At 40.6% G+C, this 14,994-nt stretch overlaps 1 protein-coding gene across 1 annotated transcript in view; it reads right to left on the reverse strand.

Annotated features, from left to right (window-relative positions):
* adgrd2 (adhesion G protein-coupled receptor D2) overlaps positions 1-10,677 on the reverse strand; it is a 48,667-nt gene extending 37,990 nt beyond the window's left edge. Inside the window, exons 1-7 of the mRNA XM_079363678.1 lie at positions 10,171-10,677; positions 9,843-9,900; positions 9,455-9,694; positions 8,744-9,373; positions 3,979-4,101; positions 3,760-3,854; positions 2,208-2,495 (exon numbers count right to left, since the gene is read on the reverse strand). Coding sequence (XP_079219804.1) covers positions 2,208-2,495; positions 3,760-3,854; positions 3,979-4,101; positions 8,744-9,373; positions 9,455-9,694; positions 9,843-9,900; positions 10,171-10,215 — 1,479 coding nt within the window. The 5' untranslated portion in view covers positions 10,216-10,677. The remainder of the gene's footprint in view (positions 1-2,207; positions 2,496-3,759; positions 3,855-3,978; positions 4,102-8,743; positions 9,374-9,454; positions 9,695-9,842; positions 9,901-10,170) is intronic.
* Between the last annotated feature and the right edge of the window lie 4,317 nt (positions 10,678-14,994).

Consider the following 14,994-nt stretch of genomic DNA (forward strand, 5'->3'; position numbering starts at 1 on the left):
AAGACGAGTGGAGCAACTCTTCTCCTCATGAAAGTGAAAATTAAAGAGACCGTCCACCTCAGGAGCTGTCTCCTCTGTCTGGATGCAGTAAATGCTCCACTGACTTGTTTACACTCACTGTACTGTTCTATACTTGAGACAAACAGCAGGTTATCTGGTTAACAGCTGCTTTTTTCTCTAAAGGAACAATGTTGTGTCTCCAGATGTAAGTCATTGGACGAAGAGAGCAAAACAGGCCTGTAATCCACTGAAAACAGGCAGCCTCGGGTTGTGGCCATGAGGGTCGAAAGTTGAGAAACTCGTGGAAGATATTTGGCAGCTGTTGATGATAACCTATAAAATCTACTTCTTATCAAAGTTTGTTTCTTTATGTATTTTAAGGTCAGATTTTAAACAGCTCTAAGTTTCTTCTTTAAATAAACTTGTGCACACACACACACACACACACACACACACACACACACACACACACACACACACTCGTGCAAACAGGCTAAAAAACAGCTTCTTTCTCAAAGCTGCAGACAAACTACTGAACCTGTATCTCTGCTCTACCAAACAAGACACTTTATGACCTGCAGCACTGAACTCACTGCTGCTAAATAGTCCATAACTATCCACTCAATGTAGAACTATTCATCTCCTCATTCATTCACATATCCATTGCACTTTTACTATTACTTTATTTGTTGAGTTAATGTATATCTCACATTTATTTAATGAGGAAATGCACATTTCTGTTTCCTCCTTCAGTCCCTGCAATAAGTATGTATTCATGCAGTCAGAGCACTTTAACTGTTTACTCATCTATTCACCACACAGTAACCATTTATTCTTGTCTACTGTTTAATTCAATAAATGTACATAGCTGAGGACATATGTTATATTGGACCTGATTTTCTGATGCAGCGGTACAGGACTGCTGCAAACAAAGATTTGTTGTGCTCTTATATTCAATGAAAATAGAAGGCCTATTTATCATATCCATCTAATGCGATCACTGGAACAATGACTGGAAAGTATTAGCTGCTACACGTCCTGTGAGTCGTTTATTGATTAACATTTCCTTAAAGGTCCCATATTATGCCATTTTTGGGTTCATATTTTATGTATCTCATAAGGTATGTTCACAATCTCTAATGTTTGAAAAAAGTGTCTGTTTTTATGTTCTGCTGGTCCATGCAGGCTCTCTCATCTGCCTGTGTGTCTAACGCTCTGAATCCCCCATGAAGAGCAAAAAAAGCAAAAAAGGGTCCCCACATGTGCCAAGTCTGATCTGATTGGTCGGCCGATCTCCTCCCTTATAATTGGTCAGTGGTTCAGTTTTATTTCTCAGATATGTCCCGCCCCTGCTAACAGGAGGAGGTAGGAGAAACTGCATTTTTGAAAATAGATGAGCCTAAACGTGAACAAGACACCTGGAAACACACTAAAGAGCAAAGAGCACCTAAAACCAGAAACAGCTGAATATGGGACCTTTAAAGACAGGGTTGGCCATTTTCTCCAGATGAACTTTTTAAGGTTTCGGTTAAAATTGTCTTTAGGTCCTGACGGACATTAATAACTCATGTGCTCTGAAAAATCTCTCAACTATAGCTGTGGTAAGCCTGTAAAGACTTCAACCAATGTCTGGCACGAGGTAAAAACCTGATGAACCAATCACAACTCCCTATCTGCCTGCTCGTTCTCGTGCAGCCATTTTAGTCCGAGACAAATTTCCCTAAGAAGAGAATAAAGTGTTTGGTATCATATGGTATCATAAAAGCATCACACATGCTTTAAAGCAGGTTTGTCCAAAGTGCGGCCCGGGGGCCATTTGTGGCCCTTGAGTGGATTTTTTGTGGCCCTTGACTTCAAATCGAAGAATCAGAAGATTTTGGCCCCAGGCCTCATCAGATGGCATATTTCATTCTTTTTTTCTTTTTCAAGTTAGCGAGGGAGACCTATAAAAGCCTGACTATTCTTTCCAAAAAATTAGAACACAACAGTTTCTCACTGCAATTAGTTATTGTGTATTTACATTATTTTTTGAAGAGGTCAAAATACAAAAAGTTCCTTCCAATATTTAAAAAAAAAAAACAAACAAAAAAAAACCCCGTGGCCCGTGAGCGATTCTAACGCAACAATTTTGGCCCACAAGAAAAAAAGTTTGGACACCACTGCTTTAAAGGTTTGTGGTCAGGGCTGTGGAGTGTGTGTGTAAGTACCTCTTTAATGGCCTGCCACTTGAGGGCGTTGTCTTCACTGATGATGCTGTCGGCCACACTGATGAAGTGCTGGCTGAGCTCCTGGACTCTGTCCTGGCTGTGGTTGGTGGCATCAGCGAGCGGCAGAGTTGGGACGTCAGCAGCCAGAGACAGCAGCTGGATGAGGGCCACCATGTCTGTTGGCTGCAGTTCTTCCTGGGTGTCCTCCAGAGCCTGGACAGACACGTCCAGCAGGGCAGATGCCTGAGCCAGGCTGCTCAGCTCTGATGGCTGCTGCCCCAGCACGGCCTGCGAGCCAGGACAGAGACATCAGGTTCAACATGGAACAAAACTCCCTTTGTTTCTGTTCCTGACACTACGATCACTATGACGGCTTAAGTGATGAAGCCCCAACCAATAGCTGTGCTCCGTCTCTTCGTGACCATTATAGATCAGTTTATAGGATAACTTACTGTATTTGCTGAACTTTGTGTTACTTTTGTTGACTAGCACACAGCTAAATGTCTGCTGAGAGTAAGGATGCAGGTCCCAAAACTACCCAGAACTACATTTACTGCCCTTAAAACACAAGAGGCTACTGCTAATACGATGTGAAGCATCAGCAGGAAGAAGGGGGAAAGTGTGGTATCCTGCAACAAAGTCATTCGCCAACAATTCTTAATGAGAATAAACCTTACTGGAAATGTCCAAAACCTGATTGTGATGTCTTTTTAAAAGATGATACCTTACGTCTCTGTATGTCAGCCTTGTGATTGACTGGTGAGCAGTCCAGGGTGTTCCCCGCCTCTCACCTAATGACCTCTAGAATCAGCTCCACCCCCCTCCCCCCATCCACCCACCAGACCCAAATAGGAAAACTGGTACAAATAATGGATGGACGGATGTTGTTGTTTTAGTTTTTCATTCATACATATTTTATTTTTGCAATCGTCATTTATTTTTTACTGTTTCAACAATTTCGTTCATAACGTGCTGCCGCCAACTTTTTCCCTTCAGTGGTTTCACACTGCATTAATAGATCAGCTGATAATAATGGCTGGTTCTAGCATATCAAGTGAATATTGGTATCGAGTCATTTTATTGAAGACGTGCCGATATCACGAGATTAATTCACCAGTCAAATAGCACTTCTTTTGAGAATCATTGTATTACAGTAGCAGTTCTCTCTCTGGCTGCCACCAGTAGAGGGCGCTATATGGATTACAACACGCGTTATCACTCTCCAGAGTGTCCAGCGGTGGTGCATGAACATGTACCGTTACCTTCCAGTTGTGTGACCATCTTGACTTATTATACTGTATATCTTTTTCATCAGTGTTCCATAACTACATTTAAGGGATTAACACAATAAATGTGTATATCTATATCTATCAGATTTTATTCTCTCCCCAACTTCGATATCTGTAGCAGCCCGAAAATCCCATATCAGTCGGTCCCTTGTGTTAGACATACTTTACAGGCCAAGAAGAAAGTATTCAGTGAAAAGGTTTTGGATGATGGTAAGTTTCAGGTTGGAAAATGTCAGCTCAATAAAGATGTCAGGTTTGTCTACCTGTGTTTTGTTGGAAAGCTTCATCAGATGGTTCATGAAGGCAGACGGCTGCAAGCTCTGAGCATCACTCATCTGCTTCATCTTCAGGTAGCGCTCTGTGCCAAAAACAAGGTGGAGGATGAAATGACATTTGATGCTCTGCTGCTGGAAGAGCTCATCATCATTGCCCGTTTGCCATCACTTGTCTATATGTGAATCCATTAAGAGTAAGAGACTCACCTCTGCTGCTCCTGCAGATGAACGGCAGTGGATCAGAGCAGTCTGTCAAGTCCAGCAGAGGACGTTGATCCTGCCAACCCTGCAGCGTCCTGCAGCCCTGCAGCTCCATCTGCTGGAGGACTGCTGCTAACACGTTCATATGATCCCACATTGAGACACAGTGAAACACAAAAGATCAGCCTTATGTGAAAAAGTGAGCAACAGATGGAAACACATACAAATTAATGCAAATGAACAACAGAGCTAAGGGAAAAAAAAGAGGCAGTACATTTATGAAACGTGTGTTGAAAGAGAGAATTTCATAAAGCTTGAGCTGTTGTTACAGCTCGGACTGCTGAGATCTTGAAGAAGAAAAGTGAGACAGTGGGGGAGTTACTGTTCTCTGCATGGAGCTCTGTTGTTCCCAAAGCTGCCCCCGCACTGCTGGAACTGTGGGAATCCCCTCCACCCACCCAGCCCTCCCTCCTTTCCTGTCTCACTCCCTTTCATTCTGACCCCTCAGTCATCCTCATTTTTTACAGGTGTCTCAAACTGATTGAGTTCACCCCAACGCAATCTAAATTCAAAGGTTTCATTTCTGAATCACGGAAAAAAACTAAAACGCAGACACCTTCGAGCAACCACAAGTTAACTCTGACAAACACAAGGATACGAGAATTAAGTTAAAGATCATGTTTTTGAGCGACCACTTTGTGATGTAGTAAGACACCACCAACACTTTAATTAAAAGCTTGCCCTTATGGAAAGTTTTGTGACTAAATTGAATTACCAAGATCGATGTATAAATCAATATGAGTAAAGTCTGGGATCTTAAATGACTCATCAGTTTATTAGTCTGTCTCTTTGCTGCACTTCAGGTGCTGCCTGATTACTGGGGAAACGTTGACAGTTGGCGACAGTCAGTGAGTGGTCGAGGCCGGTGCCGCGTATGTGAGCTGTGGAAGCTGAACGCTGCCCTCCTTTTTTTCCAACTGTGTGTTAAGATACTGTTGTTCAGTCTTTAGTCGGTCGTGGGGAGAGCCTTTGTCCTGTGATTCATCTTTTCTCCTGTTTTTTTCCTGTTAGGGAGTTGAGCAAGTTGCCAGGGTTATCTTTCACTTCATTTATTTGAGGTAAGGTAGTTCAGTGTTCTGTTTATAATGCTGCCTATAATACTATAATACTCCCTGAAGTTCAATTCATTTTATGATTATTGTAGATAAAAAGATTGATGTGGACTTTCAATGATTTTGATTGATGTTATTCATTGGGAGTGAGGAAGAAGAACTATGGCTGGTTTCAGCCAGGTTGGTCGTAACAAGGTGGAAAATAAAAACAAGCAGTGATTTCACAACTCCTACTCTATGGTTTGCAGCTGGAGAGTGTGTACACATGTTGTTTATTCAAGCAAATCTTAGGAAATATCACGCTGTTCCTTTTTGTGTGCAATCCTGAAATGTCCAAGTGCCCAAGTGCCGCCCAAACCGATGCTTGTCTCCAGCCCGTCTTTTACTGACACAGGTCTGTTCAGTGTCTTTGAATGGTAATCTTTGGTGTCTTTAGTAAGGTCTGTTCTCTTCCTTTTTAAATAAAATGTATCTTTAGTTAATACTACTTGATTTAGTATTCACACATCATGCAGTGGGTACATGTTTGATTTGTTTCACCCCTGCTCTCCTAGTTCAAAGTAACTTCAGCATTTGACCACAGCCCCAAAACTACGCCGACCGCTCTACTTTGCCACCTCACTCTCATTTCCAAATATGACCAGGCTGATATCAACTTTATAAGAAATTGCAGTGCATAACTTTCTGTAGGGATAATTACAAACAGTGAATGAGCTGGGTGTCCGTTAAGAGACATGAGCAGGGTTACTTTCTCAGACGTCACTAAATGCATTCAGTCTTTTAGCATAATTCGTACTTCAATCACAATTACCATAATCCCTTTCATTAAATAATACACTCGTTAGCAGGCTTTTTCCTTTTTTTGGCTTTGGCATCAGAAGGCTGAACATTTACCCCCTTTCCTAATCATGCTATGTTTAGAATAACATTAGCCTATAGGAGAAAAAAAGGCGAGCTCTGAGTCTTTGAAAGCGAACCCCGACTGTGTCACTTAAGAGACACAGTCAGGGTTCCAATTCAAAGTTCAAGAAAGAAAGAGCAGCACAGACTGAGAAAAAAAGCTAAACTTGGCTCAGCTTTAAATGCAATGCAATGTCATCTGGAAGGACAACGGTGTAAGCCAATCCAAAACAGACAATTTAACGATTGTCAGATTGTCTGTAATTCAGATCTGAATCTCAGTTGCTGCAAGAAAAAATGCAATTACCGTATTTTCCGCCCTAATAAGGCGCACCTAAAAACCTTAAATTTTTTCAAAAGATGGCAGTGCATTTTATAATCCGGTGAGCCTTATATATGGATTATTACTGTGGCGAGCTGCGTGGAAGAGTGACTCAAAGGTAAGCTTCAAGTCTCAGTCAACACACACACTTCCGCTAGCAGGGGCACTTATTTAGATAGAATTTAATACGATAATACTTTAACTGCCAACAGCAGAAAGTCATGAACAGCAATACCCAAAACACTCATGGTTTACACCAAAGTCCTAAACACCCATAATGCTTTGCGGCATCAACACCCCACGATTGGCTCTACAATCGCTACAATATTGAGCCGCAACAGGTCTCGCGGCAGAAGTATTGCGCGATGCATGCTGGGATATATAAAAAGGCGTTTTATTTCCATTTGTGTTTGTGTAAATACCCTGAAATGGCTCCTATTAAGAGACACGCTTACAACGCAGAGTTTAAACTCAAGGCGATCAGTCACGCAGTAGAACACGGGAATAGAGCAGCAGCGAGAGAGTTTAACATTAACGAATCAATGGTGCGGAAGTGGAGGAAGTAAGAGGATGAGCTAGCGCTAGCTTTAGCCTAGCACCGTCCGATGGATGCATACCCAAGCCTCTACTGTAGCGCCTTATAATGCTTATATATGGAAAAAGTTTTAAAATATGTCATTCATTGAAGGTGCGCCCTATAATACGGTGCGCCTTATAGGGCGGAAAATACGGTATATTCATTGTGGTATCTACAGTTGACCTGATGTGATGTGATAAAACACCCTGCAAAGGATTGCTTTGAAGCAGCCTTTAAAATTGAAATATCAAACTGGAACTCCATATCCTTTGTAGCAGTTTTAATTCCAACGATGAGTCCATTAATGGTTACGTCCTCCAACTAAATATCTAGTCTGATTTCATAACTCTTCTCCTCATAGCAGACTAGAGTTCAAATAATAGTCAAGATATATTAAAGTGTTGCTACAGTGCTTAGAGATCTGTACTGAATGTCTGTACCATCATGTCCGATACCAATAGCGCCAAATCACAAGACAGAATTCAGTGCTTTATTTTGTTAAAACTCACTAAATGTCAAAGCCTAACATGATGACCCTTCTTTGCCTTCTCTCTGAGATTTTGAATATCGCCCTCTGACATCCAGAAACGGTCATTACATGCAACAGAAGCATTATCACAACGCCTGAGATGTAAACGTAATTAACGCTACACACTGTTGGCAGCAGGTTATAGTTAGCTTTAAGTTAGCTACAATCCAAAACACAACCAGAGCTGGGTGAAATTTCTCAACCTAGCAGCCATGGTGGCAGATGGATAAAAGTTACATAAGCGGGTGTGTCGTGAAGGTTAAGTACGTAAATTGAATGCAGGCCTGCTGTGTGTTCCACTCTGACTTTAGAGTCAGACTAACCTACTGACTAACCTCACTGACCACAGGGCTCCGCCCCTTCTGGCCAGAGAGGGTGTCACTGGCTAACTGAGTATAAGGCAATGTGTTTTCAGGATACATTTGATTCACTAAGAGTGTTTCACAATAGAAGTACCCAGTTATGCTGTGTTAAAACATTGTGTCAGTAAATCAGGTGTTTTCAGCAGAAGCAATTTAACACAAGCGACACAGGAGAGAAACGAAACCTCAAACCAAAAAGATTCTGTTTGAAGCTTCAACGTACTGAGAACTTAACTCACAGCGACTAATATAAATATCTTCTCTGGTCTAATAAACTGATCACAGTGATTTATTATAAAATCTCAAAGAGGCTCATGTAACTGTTTAATAATTATATAAGCTTATTTGATAATTTCTTAAAGCTAAAGGTTCAATGTTATCTAATTTAAATCATAAAAAAGGAGAATAGATACTACAGATTTAGCTACACGCTAATGACTCTCACTAAATTGATTATTGATAGAAACATATAAGCTTTCTCACGCACATATTTTATAGGAATAATTAGATTTAATGGCCAAAGATTAAGTTGAAAGTAGAGGTGTAGTTTGTAGAAAATGTAATTTATTTTGGTTTTGGTTTTATTTATGTATCTGTGGCTCTTGCATGTCACAAGTGGTCAAAACTTTGCTGAAGCCTTTCTATAATTTGCAGATTTTCTTTGTCACTAATTATGATAATTTAAGAATCATTGTGTCACAAGAAGTAATTTGAAGATGTCATCTGGGGCAATGGGACATTTTCCAAAAATACAGTATTTTTTTTGACTTAATGATTATTTGATGTGTCATAGAACTAACTTGCGGATGCAGTCATAATGGGAAAAGACTGTGAGCAGCAGGGCTTGTCTCACTCTATCTGAATCAAGAAAACACCAGAGTTGTATTTGGTCCAAAGACAATAACAAAACTTTAGGAGGACCGATTCTGAATGAGAACCTGACCTCAGATTTAACACGTGTGATCTTACCTCGGCAAAACAGAAGGACCTGCTCCTCTTTGACCACTGGGTGTTTGATGAGGTGGTCAGGGTTCCATCTAAAGACCACTTCCTGGGCAATGGATGAACATGCGTTGAGGGCAAGGACATGCCTTGTTTCCAGAGTCATATTCCAAACATTTAAGTCAGTGATATTTCCAAAAAAGGGCTCTGTGAAATTCCCACCGAATGAGTCTTGGTCTTGACCCAAAATGAGTATCCCATCTCCGTAAATATCCCTGGAAGTGTCCGTGTCTGAGCCAAAGTCTCTTTTATCTCCATCCACATAAATAGCCCAGTGGCCACTGTTACGCTGCCACATGACACAGATATGATGCCAAGCTCCATCATTTGGAAAAGATGCCTTATAAGGCAGGTGCTTCCCATGGATAATCAGTGCCAGGAGGATGCGTCCCTGCATGTCCACTTGGCCTCTTAGCTGGAATTCGTTGGTAAAGACAGGTGCAGCGTAGGAAAAGATGGTGGACACCTCATTCCACTCAGAGTTCCACTGAACACGAACACACACACTAACTGAAGACAGGGCTGGAAAAGACATGTTGACACGAACGAACCCCTCACGGGATTCCTTTGGGAAGCTGAGAGCTGAAAATGTGGAATCTACACAAGAGCAGAAGAAACAATTCAGCAAAGACATAGATATGTATTTACTCTCTTTTCAGCTGGAAGAATTTTACCCACATTGCTTTGACAGGGCCACAGGCTTATGGGTCGCTTTGCTGGGATTTTGAACCCAGATCGGTGTGCGAAGTCCTGTCTGCCGAAGCAGCTCCATTACTCCTTCCCGCTCATCTGATTGGTCAAGGTCGGCAAGGAAGCTGAACTGACCTCTGCAGAAGCTGTCAGCCCTAGAGAAGGCCAGCGAGTCATTAACAAGCTGAAATGCCCAGTGGGAAGTCAGATGGACCAGTCTGGGTTGTCCTGCACAGAATAAGAAGCATAAATAAATTGTGTATCAAAAAAGACTTTTAGAAAAATGTCTACGTTTAAAACTTAAGAAGTCAGTAGCCTATATCAGGAAAAGACTGCTGGCCACTGATGAGCCGATAAAAGTGAATTACAGTCTCACCATGCAAGTCTTCCATTCTGTCCGGTCCAGCATGTGTGGGCTCACTCTCACATACCACCTGCAGGAAGACAAGTCAAGTTTAAATTATTCCATCAGTCCCTGCAGAGCTGTGCTTTGCATTTAACATGAGTAGCATGCACACACTGGAGTTGAATGTCTCCTGAAATCTACTGGTAATTATTTAAAAGTCCAGGAATTACAGGAGGTAACCAAAGTCCATGTACTTAGAAACATAAAAATACATCAGTAACATGAGGTAAAAACAAGGCATGGAAGTGTTTGCACTGCTCTTGTTCTGTAGTTGAGTAAAAATTCAGATTGTTGTTACCAAAAAAGCGAAGAGTATGAGTCCAGTATGCAGGCCTCCAATCATCTCTGAGCCAGTGTTGTCTCAAACAGACATAAATCCACCAAGTATCACCAGAAAATAATACTCCTGCTGGATCAAAACGTACTTCAGGGTACAAAAGGTCCAGCTCTCAGTCGGTGAACAAAATGAAGCCAACAGTTATTGATATTTACTCAAATATATGTCAGATGTAGCCTTGACTACTGCATAGCAAGGCAGTCGGAACGTATTTGCGTGTCTTTTTTTAACAGGTAGTTTCCATTTGTTATGGAAAGCATGTCTTCAATCATTGTTGCATCCTCAATTGTAGAATCCACATCTTCCTCCAAAGCAGAAAAAGGTTCCTTTGAGTAATCTGGCATCAAACTCCATGTGTGGTATGATCAAATCCAAATCTGGTCCAGACTCCTCACCGAGTACCTTGGCTTCGAAGTGCAGCATATCCAGCAGAGTTTCTGGTCTCCTCAGAGTCAGTAATCCCCAGTGTGTCCGTCCAAGAGTGCCCGTCTGTCTCCTGCCTTCCTTCAGATCCCCCACCCCTCCCGCCTTAGTACCCTGAAGCCATCTGCCTTTGTCATGCAAATGTAGCCATTTTTTAAAAGAACCCTACTTGCGCAAGCGGTGTCAAGCATTTGGCACAGAGAGTAAATCAAGACAAGCAAAGCAGCAGACTTTTTTTTTTTTTACCATACTGACTAGTGTAGTACTCTAAAGTTAATTGAAAGATTGGTTTTATTGCAACCCTTCATAGTCAATTAAACATTAGTGCTAGTCGTAAAATCAAAGTAGAGTTAATTGTAGAGTTTGTCTTGTTGGAGCACTTTTATTTGGTAGACATGCTTGAAAAGCTTTCGTCTAACCTCTGAAATCAACACAATTCACATTACACCCACCAAATTATTTCCGAAAACAAGTCCTTTTACACATTAACTTAATAGATGTATCGATCACAGATGTCCCTGGATCCGGAAGTCTTGAGCAAAAGAATCAAGTTGCAAACAGCAGAACAGACTGAGAAGATTTGAAATGGAATTTTATTTTTGTAATTAAAGCTATTAGTTTACCTCAGTTAATTTAGCAAAAACAAGCTAAAGACAAAGCTTTTTAATAACTGCACACCTAACAATATTGATGGCGACGATATCGAGGATGGTTGATGGATGATAAGTTGTTGAACATATCCCAATGTCAGCACCTGTGTGTCTGATTGCACTTAGTTATTTATTTGCACTTCCTCCTTTCTAGATACTTGCTTGTGTTTTACTGACTCTTCGATGTACTTTAAGCGTCTACTAAATTAATTGTAAAATTGAATAATTTTTTGATAGTATCTTGATTACTATAGGTTCCCTTATACTGCAGTGACTTGTCCTTCACAGGTAGCCACATCTTGACGCATATCCTGTTGTATGGTCCATTCTATTATACTCTAAATGGTGGCATATTGTATACAGTGAACATCATGCTGCACAGAGGACACTAAATACCACTTGTCATAAACACTAATCAATATGTTTACTCAGATAATAATCACAGAAGATGTGTCTCTACGAATGGATGCACATTTCTTAGTAATTACTGTGAAGTCAGCTGTTGGTGTTAAGCTATTTTAAATCATCACTAAAATGCTGCAGAAAGGTAAAAGGTTTAATACAGCTCAGACTACAACATTTCCAGAACAGAGCATAGAAACCCCATACTATCACATTATGATTTGATTCCAAAAGGTGGGAAATAATTTAAACAGGACATGTTACACCAAATGTCTCCTTTTTAAACAGCCCCATGTGCTCCAAATGAAACATCTGTGCTGTGCTTTGGTCCAAATATAACATGAAACAAGCACCAGAGGAGGTTTGTGATCCTGGAGAAACCAGCTCTCACAGAACACTCCGTTTTGGTGTGTGTGTCTCTTTAAATGCAACAAGACCCCCCCTGAGTTTTCCCAGTATTTCACTCCTTTACTAGCCAGAATAAAAATGGTGGACATGCACAAAAGTTTTGCTCTGGCTGGAGGTGGAGTCCATGGGGGGAGATAAGAATAAAACTTTTAAAATATCTGAATTCAAATAATGATGCTCTTAAATCTGGTACAGTACTAATTTATCATGAGAAGGAGAACAGTATACTGGAAGGAGTGGCCATCCAATGGAGAAACACAATAGCCATTTATATGAAAGAGGTTTTTTTTAATTTCTCTGTACGTTTAGAAGAAATATAAACCGATGAATAAAGGAAACGCTGATGAATGACAAATGAGGCATTGTCTTGGTCATTAAACTTGAAAATCACTACTTAATGACTTGACTTTTTCAAGTCCAATGCTTCATCTTTTTACTGACTTGATGCAGAACTGAGTCAGAACATTGAAGAGTCATTCATAGTACAGTCTGTTGGATATATTAATGTTATTTTTTTAAATTTCACTGTTGTTTTTCTTTGATTTACTCATCAAAAGAACTTAATCCATCTACGTCTTCTTCCACAATATTCCTTTAAGAACTCTGAATTAACTCGAGAGAAAAGCGTCATCACAACCCTAATAGTCTGTTAAAGAGAACATCTTGTCTACTGTGGCTTTACACACACCTGTCTAGCCAGACTCCCACAGAGAGACTGATGTACTTAGGAGTTGGACTGCAGAAGGGAAGCTTTCACACCCCAAATGCCCAGCATCTAGTGATCCAGAACAAGACGGATTGAGACAAAGCCGACCATTAGTATTCTACCTCGCCATCCACTCTGAGTGTGAAGAGCTGGACGAGAGCCCACAGGAACAAAAGGTTCTGCAGACTGAGACTTCTCAACATCGCTCTCCCTCGTGCCTTACTCTCCTGTCACCTATTCATCTCAATGCAGAACAGCTTTCTCCTTCAGTCACAGTGAAACTTAGCGATGGTGTGAAAACCAACGCGTTTACTTTTCAATGTTTGCACTGAATAGAGCGAGGCAGTGAACAACGGCTCCCGAAAGGTTTGTGAAGGGAACAAGTGTTTATGTGTCTGTTAAAATCCTGATTAAGGTTTTCTTTGCTCAATGTGACTCAGAAACAGTTAACAGAGGCCTCATTCTCCAAACTGCAACACAGCATGCAACCATGCGTGGTTCAGTCTGTTTTCTGTATCTGTCTCTCATCAGGAAAGACAAGACAGCATGAAGTTTTATTATTTGATGGTGTATTGGTGATGTAGGTGTATTTTGTTGTCAATGTTTTCCTCTCCACTGTTGCTTTGCTGTTATTCTCATGGTGGATTAATTTTGTATCTCTTTGAATAATAAAAAAAATAAAATAATTTTTCTGTGTGAGAAATTTCTGAAATTTTCAGCCATTTTTTGCCTTGTAAAATTGGGCAGTTTGGACCTCAGAACAACTCAAACATGTTTTAAAAGCACATTATGCTGTATTGTGACATCCATGTTTTTCAGACACAGATTTGCGACCACTTTTCCAGTGGGTTAGACAATAGGTGTGGTGTTGGCAGCTGTGAAAGACTCATATTTAACAACACAATGTAATGGTAATCGAACACACCAATTTTTATCTTTTCATAATTTGGCTTCAGTCACAATTTAGGGTAAAATGTAAAACTGGTAAACTGTTGTATTCAAGACGGAGCGGAGCTGGAAGAAAAGCTTTCCATTGAACGTTTAATCCATGCTCTAACGCTCACCTTTGACTGCTAGCTTAGTGACCAAAAGAATACTCAAGCAGCCTTATACGCTTCTCACACTTGCAGAAAACTCCTGATATTTCCAAGAGGAGCTGTATGTGTGAACGCAAACAGCCACATGGAGAATTTCCCTTGAGCTAATAGGAGGAGAGACAGTTTATATACTGTGACTGCTGCACGGTGCATAGAGTGTACTCATGCAATCATATGATGTTCTCTACATTTTGTTTTCTGTTTTCCAGTATGTTGTTCACCGCTCTTTTGTTGTTACTGTGATTCTGTTGAATTACACATAGAATTGAAAAAAAGGCATCATTATAGTATTGTATGGCGTTTTAGCAGCATATGTGAACAGCCAGGTCGAGAGAATATCCGGAGTATTCCTCCTGAAATTATCTTGATGTTTTTAGGAATATCTGTCCGTGTTTGACGTTCTGAAAAACTCAGCTTAACTGCTTTGTCACTGCAGTAAAACCCATTAAAGGTTGATGCATTAAACTTAACCACCGTTTAAAGCTGCCACCTGGTCTTTACACACTGACCGGACAGAATCTAATTGGTCCATAGGCATTGGGCAGTATAGTGTGTAGGAAGTCTAGTTATCTTTGTTTACATCTTGAATATATAAAACATGTTTGTACTGTTTGCACATAAAAAGAGTTTCAACATACATTTAAAAGTTGTTGAAAGCAGATTTAAGTGTGTCTGACTTTAGGGGGTCCTGGTCTCCCTTTAGGACTCTTACTTCTTACTCTGTGTCAATGTGTACTCAAGGTGTATTCATGCTGGACTATTGTCTCGTAATAACAGGATTCTGCTCTTGTTCTTAAGAGACAAAGGCATAGAAAATATCTTTTCCAGTATTGGCACGAGTGGTTGTTCAGAGGCTGTGTAGTCCTTGAAGCAAGTCACCCAGGTTCAAGACTGACCAGTGGCTTCTTTCTGCTGTTTCTTTTCCTACTCTCTCTCCTCCCGTTTTCAGACTCTGTCCATCGTCTCGTCTCTACCAAGGCGCCAAAGCACTAAAAAAAATTATGAAAAATAAAATACATCTTTTATAGTTCTTTATCTTGTTAGTACACAGGCATACGATTTTTCTTCATCAATGGGGATCTGTAAAACATTTTTACAA

The sequence above is a fragment of the Symphodus melops genome (genome assembly GCF_947650265.1).
Source record: "Symphodus melops genome assembly, chromosome: 1".
In the NCBI taxonomy this organism is placed as follows: Eukaryota; Metazoa; Chordata; class Actinopteri; order Labriformes; family Labridae; genus Symphodus; species Symphodus melops.